Source organism: Zingiber officinale, chromosome 7A (assembly GCF_018446385.1).
Source record: "Zingiber officinale cultivar Zhangliang chromosome 7A, Zo_v1.1, whole genome shotgun sequence".
In the NCBI taxonomy this organism is placed as follows: Eukaryota; Viridiplantae; Streptophyta; class Magnoliopsida; order Zingiberales; family Zingiberaceae; genus Zingiber; species Zingiber officinale.
This window is the reverse complement of record NC_055998.1, coordinates 139,305,048-139,318,345: the sequence shown is the minus strand read 5'-3', so window position 1 is coordinate 139,318,345 and position 13,298 is coordinate 139,305,048. Positions and strand designations below refer to the sequence as shown.

The following is a 13,298-nucleotide window of genomic DNA, read 5'->3' as shown; positions in this document are numbered from 1 at the left end:
CTTATAATTCATTATAATTAAGAATTAACATATGAATACTTAATTAATACTAATTATCAAACACACATATTAGATGTGTAATATAATACATATATATATATAAATTAGTATTCAGCCCTATAATGCGCTAATTCTATATAGTAATACAAAGAAGAATACTTGACAGTATATATTTTTATATAAAAAGTAATCAGAAAAATTTATTTGATTTAAAATTATTTTAAATATAAAAGAAAAAATATTAATATAATTTTATTTTAGATTTTATTAAAATTAGTGAAGATCATATTCTTAATTAAGTAATCTTATCATGACAGTATTACGCAGGGATGAGAGAACTCCCCACGTTTAATTAATTATTAGATGAACACACCTTTTAATTTTTATTAAATTTCAACAGTTTATACGATGTATTACAATTAATACAGCAGTAGGATTTTCAATATTAATTATTAATTGGGGGTGACAATTTGAATTGACGGAATAACGGATTAAAATATTAAAATTTGAACATAATTTGATTAATATTTTAATTAAAGTATTCGATTTGAACCTAATTTATTTATCTATATTTAATCTGAATCCAATCTAAAATGATCCATAATCCAAATTCAATTCGAACCCGATTATTAATAAAATTATATTCATCTTAATTTGAACCCAATCTCAAAAGATCTATTTTTTAAAATATACTTATTTTAGTCCGAATCCTACCAGAATTCAATCCGAATTCAATTTGAAACCATTTCAGATTGATTTAAATCCGACTCATTCATTAATCGTGTTAATTAAATGAATCTAAAACTGACTAAAATTTAATAAAATTTGACTTTAATCTAATTTTTTCTATTTGATCGGATTGTGTTTTGAAGTGACTGATTAAAAATTATCACCCCTAATTAATATACAAACTATAACAATTTTAAAGTGACGACAGATATTTTAATAAAATTAAAATAATTTTAAGATAAATAATATTTTGATATGATATTATTTTATATAGAATAATTTTTCATTAAAATGAAATAATTAAATTGTTCATCTATTAAATAAAAAATTATATAAAATATTTAATGAGATGTTTTTTTTTAAAAAAATATTACTTATATTATTTGAGATGCTTTTAATTTTTTATCCTTACAAATTTATTTAAATATAAATTGAGATTAAATAATAAACTAAATTAGGAATTTAATTCTTGTAAACCCGCTTTCCCTCTCCCTCGAAACCACCAGACCGCCGTCCCTTCCAAACCCACGGCTCTTATCACTATCCTTCTCCTCTCTCCCACCCACTTATATACCCCTCTCCCTCTCCCTTTCCCTCTCCCTCTCCTTGCAACTAATCACTCCCTTCCATCGCATTCCAATTTGAAGAAGCAGATTGAGTTCTAGAACTTTCTACCTTTCGATCCGCCATGAGGATGAGCTGCAACGGCTGCCGCGTGCTCCGCAAGGGCTGCGGCGACGCCTGCTCCATACGCCCCTGCCTCCAGTGGATCAAGTCGCCCGACGCCCAGGCCAACGCCACCGTCTTCCTCGCCAAGTTCTACGGCCGCGCCGGCCTCATGAACCTCATCAGCGCCGCCCCGGACCACCTCCGCCCAGGTCAGTATCATCTGTGCGCTCTTTCTGGTTGGTGAAATCCTTACTGACGCGTAGTGTTGGTTGTTTCCTTCAGCCGTGTTCCGATCGCTGCTCTACGAGGCCTGCGGCCGGATCGTGAACCCGATCTACGGCTCCGTCGGCCTGCTGTGGTCCGGCACCTGGAACCTGACCCAGGCCGCCGTGGAGGCCGTGCTCAAGGGCGCCCCGATCGCGCAGATGCCCTCCGACGCCGCGGCCGCCGCCCCCGCCCTGCCCTTCAAGGCCGTCGGCAGCGACATACGCCACGTGTCCAAGGCCGACGCGGAGCTGCACAAAGTTAACAAGCCGCGATCGCGCTTCAAGCGCCACGGCCTCGCGAAGCCCTCCAAAGGGCCGGCCGCACCTCCGGCGGAGTCCGCCACCAACCACAGAGAAGAGGAGGAGGAGGAGGAGACGATGTCGTCGGCTGCGTCGCACGTGAGCCAGGGCGAGCCCGAGGCGGAAGCGGAGAAGACGGAGGTGGGGCTGGAGCTCACGCTGGGGCTCGAACCGGTTTCGGTGTCGGGCTGCGCGGTCCAAGCAGCGGCGAAGGTGCTCTGCGATCTGAGCGGCTGGGACGCCGACGCTCGGGCGGCGGATCTCGACCTGGCGCAGCCGGGATCGTCTTGAACCTCCACCGTAATGTGTTTTTAACCTAAATAAAAAAAATAGCCGAGAATTTTGCAAACCATTTGTTCTCTTCCTTCTTCGCGATTTTGACCCTTTCTTTTCCAGTATTACATATCACATCCTCTTTTTCTTCAGTTACTTCCCCTACTTCCCGTGCTTTCCCCTCTTCTCTCCTCTCCTCTTCTCTTCTCTTCTGCGATGTTCTATCTTCGATACCTGATGTCTATGGTAGATCAATGATCGAGTGTAGCATTCTGGTTGTTCACCTTTTTTTTAGTGCTTTTAGCGATTCAGTAGCACAGAGAAACCCTCAAATCTCTAATTGGCACACTTCTGAGCCTTGTAAAAGGGCGATTCCCACAAAACATTGCGCTATCTCTCTCATCTCTTACACAGAGGACATAGTTTTTAAAGAAATCTTAGTAAAATACAAGCCGTCAGTCAATAGTGGTTGCTAAATTCGTCTGCCCTCAATTAAATAAATATTGAATAATTTAAAATACTCTCAAATATTCTATTTCTTTCTTCAAATACAAAACATTGTTATTAATATGTATGTAAGCCCAAACCCATAATCCATTCGGCCCATTGTCTCAGATTTGGGCCCATTAAAAGGATAAGAAAAGGTAAGAAAAAGAACCACTTGGAGCTTTATGGCTAGAAACCATCGTGGGTTCACTGTTGAGCTTGCTATAAGAAACCTATCATATCATTGCCTACCTTAGTGTTTGTAGGGTGTGCGTGCGTAGGAAGAAATAGAACAATAAAAAATACGAGAAGAAAGTAAAGCTAGGGTCAGGTTTGCCTATCATACCATTGCTTACCTTAGCATTTTTAGAGGATTATTATCTCAAACCCTAACAAATTATTCGATTGGAGGGATTATGAGTTGTAGGTCATGTGTGGATCATTCCCAATTGTACCTTTCATGCAATTGTTCTAGGACATATAGATCCGACATGTCAAGCTAGAAGGCGACTTAGAGTTAGCATAAGTTGAGCTAGGAGCTCAGCTCCGGTCCTTCTATAGAGGGGGCCCGGGGCGAAAAAAAAAAGGTCCAAAATAAATTTAGGCCCCAACTATCCAATATCTCAATTATATATCATAAAAGTAAAAGACAATATCAAAATATTCTGAAATATAAATTTGGGTCTAACTATCCAAGGCCCCAATTACATGCCTATAATACATAATACTAAAAATAAAAAAATTTGGGCCCTCCTAGATTATGGGCCCAGGACCGTCGCCCATCGTCGCCCTCCTCCAGGGCCGGCCCTGTAGGAGCTCATGTTGAACTGTTAAAACATTCACATCAGATATTCTATTTAAAATTTAAGATAAAATATTTGAATAGGATAATTAAAAATTTTTACATTAATTATCCTATCTATTTCCTAAATTATACATTTATGAATAATACTTTTCTAAATTTAGAGAATGGATTCTATTCCAAATATTATAGAAGAGAGAGAAAAATATAATAGGGATATCCAAATTTAATAAAGTAATTTTTTTAACTTAAATTATATATTTTGGCTAGAGAAACTCGTGTGGATATTCGGATGCCTTAGGGAATGAGTTGATTTTGGAATGTGAACATGTGTAAACAAAAATAATAATTATATTTAAAATTAATTACAATTGAACCTGATGTAAAGAAGTCGACTCCAATGCCACAGAACTAAGGGGGAAGAATATAGAAAGTAAAGACCTAAGGAAGTTAGGGAAAGAACAAATAGAAAACATCAGAATAAATCGATTCCATGGCTTAGACAGACCAAGGAGGTCAGGTACAGAATAATGAGAGGATCCCCAAGTGACTCAATCCCTTAACTCAGAACAATAATTCATATTTCGATATTAATACATTTACAAAATCATTGGAAATTATGTTTGAAATCTCTCAATATTAATGCATATCCTACTTTAAATGTCTTTTAGTTTTATAACACAACATCTAGTGCAACATCTCGAGTTTCCTATCTCCACTGTAACATCTTTATTTTTCTTGAAGTACATTTTTAATTATGGAGAAACGCATAAACAAACATATCACTATGCATTTTATAACACCTTATTAACAACCAGCATAGTTACCTTCAAAACTCTTAATTAAACAGCTCTCATCTAATTAGTAGTGTGTTTCTCTACTATATAAGAACCTCCCTTTTTTTGTGGTAGTTGCCAGTATAGTGACTTTTGGTTCTTGTGACAACAATTTCTTCCCCCTTTTCTCAAAACTCAAGTGTCTCGTACTCTATAGTCACTCCAACAACACTCTCTTTCATTGGTTTGCCATCTCATCTGGTTCTTGTGGGTACATCTTCAAGCCAAATTAGTGATGTGTCCCCCTATCCCTAGTTTTTTTTTTTTTTTGAAAAAAAAATTGAATCAAAACCATATAGTATATATCAAGAGTACATATTATATTAAATTATATCTTATATAATTAATTAATAGTTATGTATTTTATATATAAGTATTTAATAATCTACTTAATCTTACCGGAGTTGTGTATACAGTTATTATTAGTAAAAATAATCGGTTGCCGGAGATTTTTGGAGACTTAGCTAAATTTAAAATTATATAGAATTTAAATTCACTTAATTATTGAAATGACCTGAGCTGATAATCTCATGCTGTCGGAGCTGATGTTGTAACACCCGAAAATTCTCAAACTTATTTTAGAAATATTCTATGATTTTTTCTGGAATTTTAGAATATTTTCTGGAATTTTTAGAGTAGTGGAAGTAGTAAAAATAAACAGGACCATAAAATAGCCTACGCGGGAATTGAACCCGAGACCTATTGGGTCCTATGACTTATGGTGAACCATGGTAACCAAGTGAACCCAGCAGGGCCGTGCTGAAAGGAAAGGGAGACAATTAAATTTATATTCGAGTTGGGCCAGAAATTACCACTTAATATAAATAGGAAATATATTGGTGAAGAGTTATTTTTAACGTAACTCTTCTCCTCCTAAAACCCTCACCCGCCGACCCCTTCCCTCTCCTCCTCCTTCTCTCGGCGCCAACCACAAGGAGGTCTAGGGTTCCTCTCCTAGGACTCCAAGGGCACTTTCCGACGACGACTTCGATACGAGGACGCTCCCCTCCGCGAGAGGAATGTATAGACGCGAGAAGATCATCGAAAGGATCGTCTCCTCCGGGAATCTAGCGATTAGAATCGTAAGAAAATCCGAACAGGAGGTAAGAAACCCCTCACCTGCAGTATAAGTAGCTTCCGTGTGGATTTTACGTTTAGCTTAATAGTATGTAGATTTTCGACACAAGGGATGCGAATTAGCGCATACCAAGTGTTCGATAAAATTGTTTATCACAGTAAAATGTAACTTAGGCATTTTAGTAGCTTAGATAAATGCAATAGAAGCATTTAAATAGTTTAGTTAGTCTTGCTTCAGCTTATATGGGACTACGGTCCAAAGGGGTGGGCACCTGCCTCTAGGTTTAGATAACCTAGTAAAAGCAAGATAAATTAATTAGCTATGATCCAGTATTTTATTTTCAGTAGGGGCACTGTACAGGATTAGATATCTATTGGGCTGGACTCCCATAGTCGGTCCCTAGGTTTAGATAACCTAGTAAACCTTACTAAATTCAGGATTTACAACCTCGGGTCTAGTAAGGATGCGCGCATAGCATGTATAGTTGTCGGGCCCATTAGCAGTATGATTATGTATTTTAATCTATTACCTTATTAGCTTTTCAAAACTCACAAAAATCAGTTATGTTAGATGAGATTGAATTCAGCTCCAGTTTAGCTCAATTTATGTTCACTCAGTTTTTCCTTATTGATACATATGATAGTTTATGGTTAGCTGGTAGGCCATGCTTTAGTATTGATGTTCAGTGATTTCAGTATGCCATGTTTTAACAAGTTTAACAGATGTTTAATAGCATATTTTTAAAAGCATAAATGCATCGTATGCATGTTTTAGTGAGGTAGATAGCTTCTTACTAAGCGAAAGCTTATAGATACTTTCTTTTCCTTATACTACAGATAAGGGTAAAGGAAAGATGGACTAGCGGAGGCTGGGGGACAATGCGGCGAAGATGTGTGTGAATGAAACTTGGAATGAAGATCTCAGGGACCTAGCAAATTGTTTAAGCATTAGAACTTTTCAGTGTTTAGTATTATGCACTATAGTATGTTACTTGTTATAAATTAGTTAACTGTACACCTTATTATGCTTAGAACACTTTCCTCATGATGTTAGAATGTTAGTTAATATTGTTAGGATGTTCTTAGTCAAGATTTGGAGTCATTGCATGTGATTTGGCACGAAACAGTGCTGAAATCAGGGCTTAGCTGCAAAATCAGAAACCCCAATCGATCGGTGGATCGATTGGGGGTTCCCAATCGATCAGCTGATCGATTGGGCAATTTGTTCCGCGAACAGTAGGCTTCTGGATCGATCAGCCGATCGATCCAGCCATTTCTGTCGCGAACAGAGAGCTCTGGGATCGATCAACCAGTCTGGATCAATCAGCCGATCGATCCGGATTATCGCCCGAGTACAGTAGCGTGCTGGATCGATCGGTGGATCGATCCGACCATTCCAATCGATCTATGGATCGATTGGGAGGTCTGATAACAGCTGGAAATGTTTGTTTCAGTTCCTTGACCATAGGAGATGTAGTATATGTTAGGTACACCTTAGATTACACCCCTTAGTACATGTAGAACCAAGAAATGTTAGTAGTTTAGCAAAATTTCAATTAGTATAGCTTCCGCATCTAGATTTAATGATGGTCAGGGAATAGTTTAGCACAGCATAATGTGACGATCGGCCTTACAGCTTAGTCAGTAGAAGGCGGGTCGTTACAGATGTCTACCAAATGTTTAACGCAGACTTCACAGTGGTCGACCGAGCGAGTTAGCTACCGACCGAGCGAAATAGGCTAAGGTCGACCGACCGAGTGAGTTAGCTGCCGACCGAGCGAAATAGGCTAAGGCCGACCGAGTGAAGAGTCCAACCGAAAGTAGAGGCTTAGGTCGACCGAATGAAGCTTCAGTCCAACCGCGAACGAAGAGTCCAATCGAGCGAAGCTTAAGGCCGACCGAGTTGAAGGTTTCTGCCGAGCAAGTTGAAGGCTTCTATTCACTCGGTCGACCTTACGCTTCGCTCGGTCGGCCTTAGCTTATCTCGCTTAGTCGATAGCTAACTCGCCTGATCGACCACTGTGAAGCCTCCGGCAACATATTGTTTTTGCTAACAATATTGAAACAGATTCGCCCCACCTCCGATGAACCATGTTTCCCACTAAGCACTGATGGTCACGACAAACTGAGAGGGATATCCGATTACTATCACGGGCACTCCACCGAGTAAGAAATATACGATAGAGGAGATGGGGAACGTAGGTGGAGATTCAGCCTTTCATGTGTGTAACCTTTTGCCATATGATCACAAGTCGTACTTGCACATAAGTCAACTTGGTTCAGTACAATCCGGACCCTGAATTCGCACCCCTCTGCGCACCCACGCGTGAGAGAGAGAGTTTCTCTCCATGTATTTGTTCACATCATAAAAACAGGTGAATCAATATAAACCAACTAATTTAGTTTGAAGCTCCCAATATGAGACTAAAGTGTTGCGCAAAAGGATGTCCACATCCGGTCACCCTAATCTACTTCGGCCCCACCCCACATAGTATCTAATCTGGACCATAGCTCTGAAACCATTTGTTGCGTAAAAGGATGTCTATATATCTCCACAATGACATGATATTGTCCACTTTGAGCCTAAGTCCTCATGACTTTACTCTTGGGCTCTACCCAAAAGGTCTCGTGCCAATAGAGATATCTAACATCTTTTTAAACCCATGATCTTTACCAAATGTTTCCAGTGTAGGACTTTGATTAAACCCCGAGATAAAATCTCATTCACAATAAAGCTTCTTTCTACTTCCACCCAATCAATTTACCTTGAAACTCCCAATGTAAGACTAAAGTCCCATTTACAATAGAACTTCTTTCTATTTTCATCCTTTCTCCATTCACATATATTCAGCAGTTCTATAATTTGTATCTTTTTCCTCTTTTAGCTTTTAGATTTTCTTTTCCCACAACAAAAAAAATAGCATTTAGCGACGGAATTAGAGACGGAATTATAGTTCCATATGATTATTAAACATGTCCGCCTTTAAAGATACTAAAACAATGTTTTAGTCTCAGTATAAATTTGAAGTAGTTACTAATTCATATTCTTCACACATTCATTATTTTTTTTCACCATGGTTGTTTTCAAATGTATTGGAACACTTACAAATGCATATCACAAAAGCATTACGGCCAGCACTCATCGATATGAAAATATTTGTTTACTGATAAGAGTAAACACTCTTAACACTCTAAGTTGACTAAGCTATGAAGATACTAATGATTATCTCCTTACATGCTTGCCTTTGAGTATTCTTAATGTGCCATTGTGCCAATGGGAAATTTATTCTTCAAGCTTTTTTGGAATTATCTCCTTACATCCAGCAGTGAGGAGCTTATTGAACATACAGAGTCTAGTGAGGAGGATCTCCAAAATGTTAATGATTAAAATTGTTATATATCCAGATTAAGCATTGTTCAGTTAAATTTTAGATCTAAATATTCATAGTTATATCACTTGTCTTACTCTATTAGTCATTATTATTTGTTTGATTAAACCTAGTGTGCATGCGTATGTGTTATAATGTAATTCTGCAGATATAGACATGTCTGATGCTGGTGCCCAAATTGTTCTACGGATTATCGGGGGTTGGTAAGTATTAGTCTTATTCGCTGCATCTATTTTTTTAACATATTTGGTTTATTTTATTTGTTAAATATAGTTTTACCCCAGATGGTCATAGAGTAGCTGCATACATCACCTCGAAATTTAAAGAGCGATTTAGTCCCGCTGGTACTACATGGAAGCGGGTAGACCCAGATATGAAGCAATTTTATTACGATGAGTTTTTGGTAAGCCAATTTAATTATCATGATTTTGTTATGTTTTTTATAATAATTTGTGAATGTATTATTGCAGAAAAGATATACTTGGGAGACAGAGCACGAGGCAGAATTTTATGCTACCTGGAACGCAGCTTGTGCCAAACTATACAAAGACATGCTATATAAAGCAAAACAAAAGGGAATAAAACCATCCTATGTACCTGAGAACATTTGGGATGCATGGCGAGCCGTCTGGGCTGCAGACAGATGGCAGGAAAATGCAATGAAAGCTCGAGCCAATAGAAAGAGTGAGCTGGCTGGCCCTAGTACCGGAGTGACAAAACATACCGTTGGATCCCGATCGATCGTCGAGCATGCCTTAGACTTGGTTAGTTTCCAATTTTAAAATTCTATAAGAGTTTTGTACATAGACTATATCGATGGAATTATTTACATTCTTTAATATTCAGGAACATGATCTACAGCGACCTCCTACTTGTTGGGAGATATTTACCAAGACACACAAGTCAAAAGATGACAACTTTATAGATCGTCGATCATCGGCATTAGACGTAAGATTCTACACTTGAATATATTTAACTATTAACAATGATTATCTATCATTTTAGTAAATATCTGACAATATTTTTTTTTAATGTAAATAGGAAGAAATTGTTGCTAGGGTTGCACAGGCGTCTCAGCCTAGTTTAGAGGGAGGTGAGGAGCAGACTCTATCCACTGACCAGATAAATGAAATTTATTATGATGTGGTTGGTGGAAGGAAAAAGACCTCCACCCTATATGGTTTTGGGGCTCAGGCGAGAGTTGTATATGATCAGGCGATGACTCCTAGGGCCAGGGGTCGTCCCAGCACATCATCGAGTGCATCCGAATCATCTGCTAGAGTAGACGTCTTAGAACAGGAAAACGCAGATTTGAAGACTCGACTCTCGACCTTGGAGGCTGAATTTCGAGCAGAGCGGCAATCTCGATTGGATCTTGAGAAAATTGGGCGGGATATGTAGGCCTTCTTGGATCAAATGAGTGCAACGCCGCATCGTTTTGCCTCTCAGGAGACTCAAGACCCTAATAATCCTCCTGATCCATAGATTGTGATAAGTATCTTGATGTTTAACTTTTTAAGTTTTTTTTTTCCACTAATGAAACTATGTCTAACATGTATTATATCTTTTCAGCAACGTTGATGTCTATACAACACCATCATCATATAACCAAACTAGCTTTCAGGTATGTAAAATAAATTCATAATATTAAATTTTATATGTTACTCATAATTGTGAATTAGTTTATTCTTTGTTTTATTAGTAATCTATCGTATTAATATTTTTGCAGGATTGATTACTACTTGCTAGCTTAGGATTGGATTTTCTTTGCTAGATGGTGTTGTATTGTGCTTTTTAAATTTCAGATGTTGTAGTACTATACAATCAGGTGTTTATGGTTGGAGATGTTTGGATATTTATCTATGTTTTTTGATTGGATATTTAGTTTAAGTTTTGTGCTTGGATTATTGTTTTGTGCTTGGATAAAGTTTTTTGTATGAATGTATTGTTATTTGGTGAGTTTTGTGTTGTTTGTATGTGATGGTTTAGATTATTATAAAATGTAAACAAGGATGACTGCAGGAACGACAAAAATGTGCTGCTGAAATCTGCAGGTATTAAAGACGGAATTTTAAAATTCCATCTCTAATTTCTCCATGGAAAATACTGTTATAACGATATCTAGCGACGGAACTTTAATTTTCCGTCGCTGATTGCCCTGAAATTGTTTGAAATGTCGATGCCTTGCGACGGAATATTTAAGTTTCGTCTCTAATTAGAGTCGGAATATTTACGTTCCGTCTCTAATTAGAGACGTAATTTTAATCAAATCAGAGAGAGGATTTTATTGTTAGCGACTGATGATTAAATTCCCGTCTCTAATATTTTAGAGACGGAATATATGTTCCGTCGCTAAAATTAGAGACGGAATATATATTCCGTCGCTAAAGTTAGAGACGGAATTTATATTCCGTCTCTAATTAGCGACGGAATTTATATTCCGTCTCTAAATACAGCCAGCGACATAATTTGTATCGACGCAATGATTCTGTCGTTAATCAGTCGCTAAACTAGTTTAGCGATGGAATTTTCCGTCTCTAATGCTGAATTTTTTTGTAGTGTCCTTTGTCACCAATTAATTTTTGTTTATCATTTGGTCTTGTATTCCTTGTCAATTTTCTTTTCATACCGATCATAGTCCCCTTTGCATTCTATGATTTCACAAACCCTTGTCCTCATTTTCACAGGCTCTTTATAAATTTATTCATCATTTCTTTGATTTTTATATCTCTTTCATTTATTATACTTAACTACTTAAGCAGATTTGTTACCACGCCCACCCATCTTCCGCAACCGTGGGCACCTAGTATTTAATTTTTTTAGAATTTAGAGTTTAATGTTTAGTATTTAAGTTAAAGAAAGTAAAAAATTTAAAAGAAAATTAACACTAGATGATCATAGATTATCTATTTAATAATGATGTGTAAAATAATAAAATAATTATTTTTTAATTTAAAATTAAAATTACACCAGGAGTCTAAATAATTATAAATATATCATCTATTTTTTCTTATTATTCTTTTAGTTAAAAGCTAATTCAATAGGTAATTAACCCAGACCCTTCTTGTTAATTAAAAAATGCAGTCTTCAAATTATAGCTTTTTTAAACATATAAAGATATAATATGTATAAAGTAGGTAAAATTAGGAGTAGAAATTAAAAATCGATAAGCAAAAAAAATAAAGTAAACTATCTGATTGTCAAAATTTTAAGTTTTTATATTTTTTTTAAAAAAATGAATCAAAACAATATAGTATATATCGTGAGCACCATATTAATTAAATTATATCTTATATAATTAATTAATATCTTTGTATTTTATATATAATTGTTTAATAGTCTACTTAATTTTATAGGAGTTGTGTACTTATAATTTATGTCTTTTCCTCTTTTAGCTATTGAATTTTCTTTTCTTTTTTCACAAATACATAATCTCATAATTTTCATCCATTTATGTTATCATTTGCCCTTGTCTTCGTTGTATAGCTTTCCTAACTCAAGAATGTTTGTTTAATTTCTTATCAAAAACAAATGAGTCTTATATATCTGTTGGTAGATTTGTTTAAACTTAGTAAAATAAAAAATTTATCATTTTCATCTTCATAGGAAGAAAAAAAAAAGACAGAAATTGAAAGGACATCCAAATTAAGGGAAATATTATATCAGCATTTTTTTATAATAAATAAATAGACTCCCCTCTCATATTTTTATTCTAAAATTATCTTTTGATCTAGCAATATTGTAGAAGCTAACGGATAGTTTCTACAATATGTAGTAGTTATTGGGTAGCTGCTATAACATATAGAAGTTACCAATAGCTGCTACAATATATTTAGTACTTAGTATGAGTTAAGGATTTAGGATTTATATATACTGTGTAGAAGCTACCCAGTAGCTGTTACAACATATAAAAACTACTAAATGTAGGTGCAACGGAGACCGGCAAGATGAGGGTGAATTGTTTCTGCAAATAAAAATTATACCCTCCTCGGATTTTCAACTCAAAAATAGCAGCAATAAAATAAAACAATTAAGCAGAAAGAAATAGAGAAGACCCGGAATTAACTTGGTTACAACTAAGACGGTTGTTAATCCAAGGCAATGAAAAACACAGTAAGAAAACTCCTTCTCTGAAGGCGGAGAAGCTTTTTACACACTTAGAAAGCTCAACAGTTGTTAGGAAATTTAATACTGAGTTGATTGAATATTTCCTAGCTCCAGGGGTCTTTATATAGCTCCTGGAAGTTCTATCTCGAGGGTCCAAGGCGCCTCCAACAAGGTTCAAGGCGTCTTCAGCTCGATCAGCGGATAATATTTTATCCTCAGCGCAAACAGTCAAATTTGACTTGTTGAAGGCGCCTTCATCAAGCTTGAAGGTGCCTTCATGTTGAGGGCACCTTCATGCTTCATGAAGGCGCCTTCAAGTTGGTTTTCCAGCTTGTGCTTCTTTTCCAGCTCTATTGCATTGGCT

The 13,298-nt window shown here is 36.6% G+C and overlaps 1 protein-coding gene and 1 long non-coding RNA gene across 2 annotated transcripts; both read left to right on the top strand.

The window, feature by feature from the left end:
- The first annotated feature begins 1,315 nt into the window (after positions 1 to 1,315).
- LOC122002851 (LOB domain-containing protein 40-like) lies at positions 1,316 to 2,525 on the top strand. The gene is made up of 2 exons (XM_042558203.1): positions 1,316 to 1,607; positions 1,681 to 2,525. Exons 1-2 carry the CDS (start codon positions 1,418 to 1,420, stop codon positions 2,253 to 2,255), a joined length of 765 nt encoding a protein of 254 aa, XP_042414137.1. The 5' UTR covers positions 1,316 to 1,417; the 3' UTR covers positions 2,256 to 2,525.
- A 6,483-nt stretch (positions 2,526 to 9,008) lies between these two features.
- LOC122000565 lies at positions 9,009 to 9,390 on the top strand. Its single transcript, XR_006117174.1, has 3 exons — positions 9,009 to 9,030; positions 9,101 to 9,230; positions 9,298 to 9,390. It is a non-coding gene; the product is annotated as an uncharacterized LOC122000565 (long non-coding RNA).
- The last annotated feature ends 3,908 nt before the right edge of the window (positions 9,391 to 13,298 follow it).

Coding starts and splice junctions, on each gene's coding strand:
- LOC122002851 (XM_042558203.1), top strand. CDS start 1,418: ATGAGGATGAGCTGCAACGGCTGCCGCGTGCTCCGCAAGGGCTGCGGC. Junction 1,608..1,680: donor CCCGGACCACCTCCGCCCAG/GTCAGTATCATC, acceptor TGTTTCCTTCAG/CCGTGTTCCGATCGCTGCTC.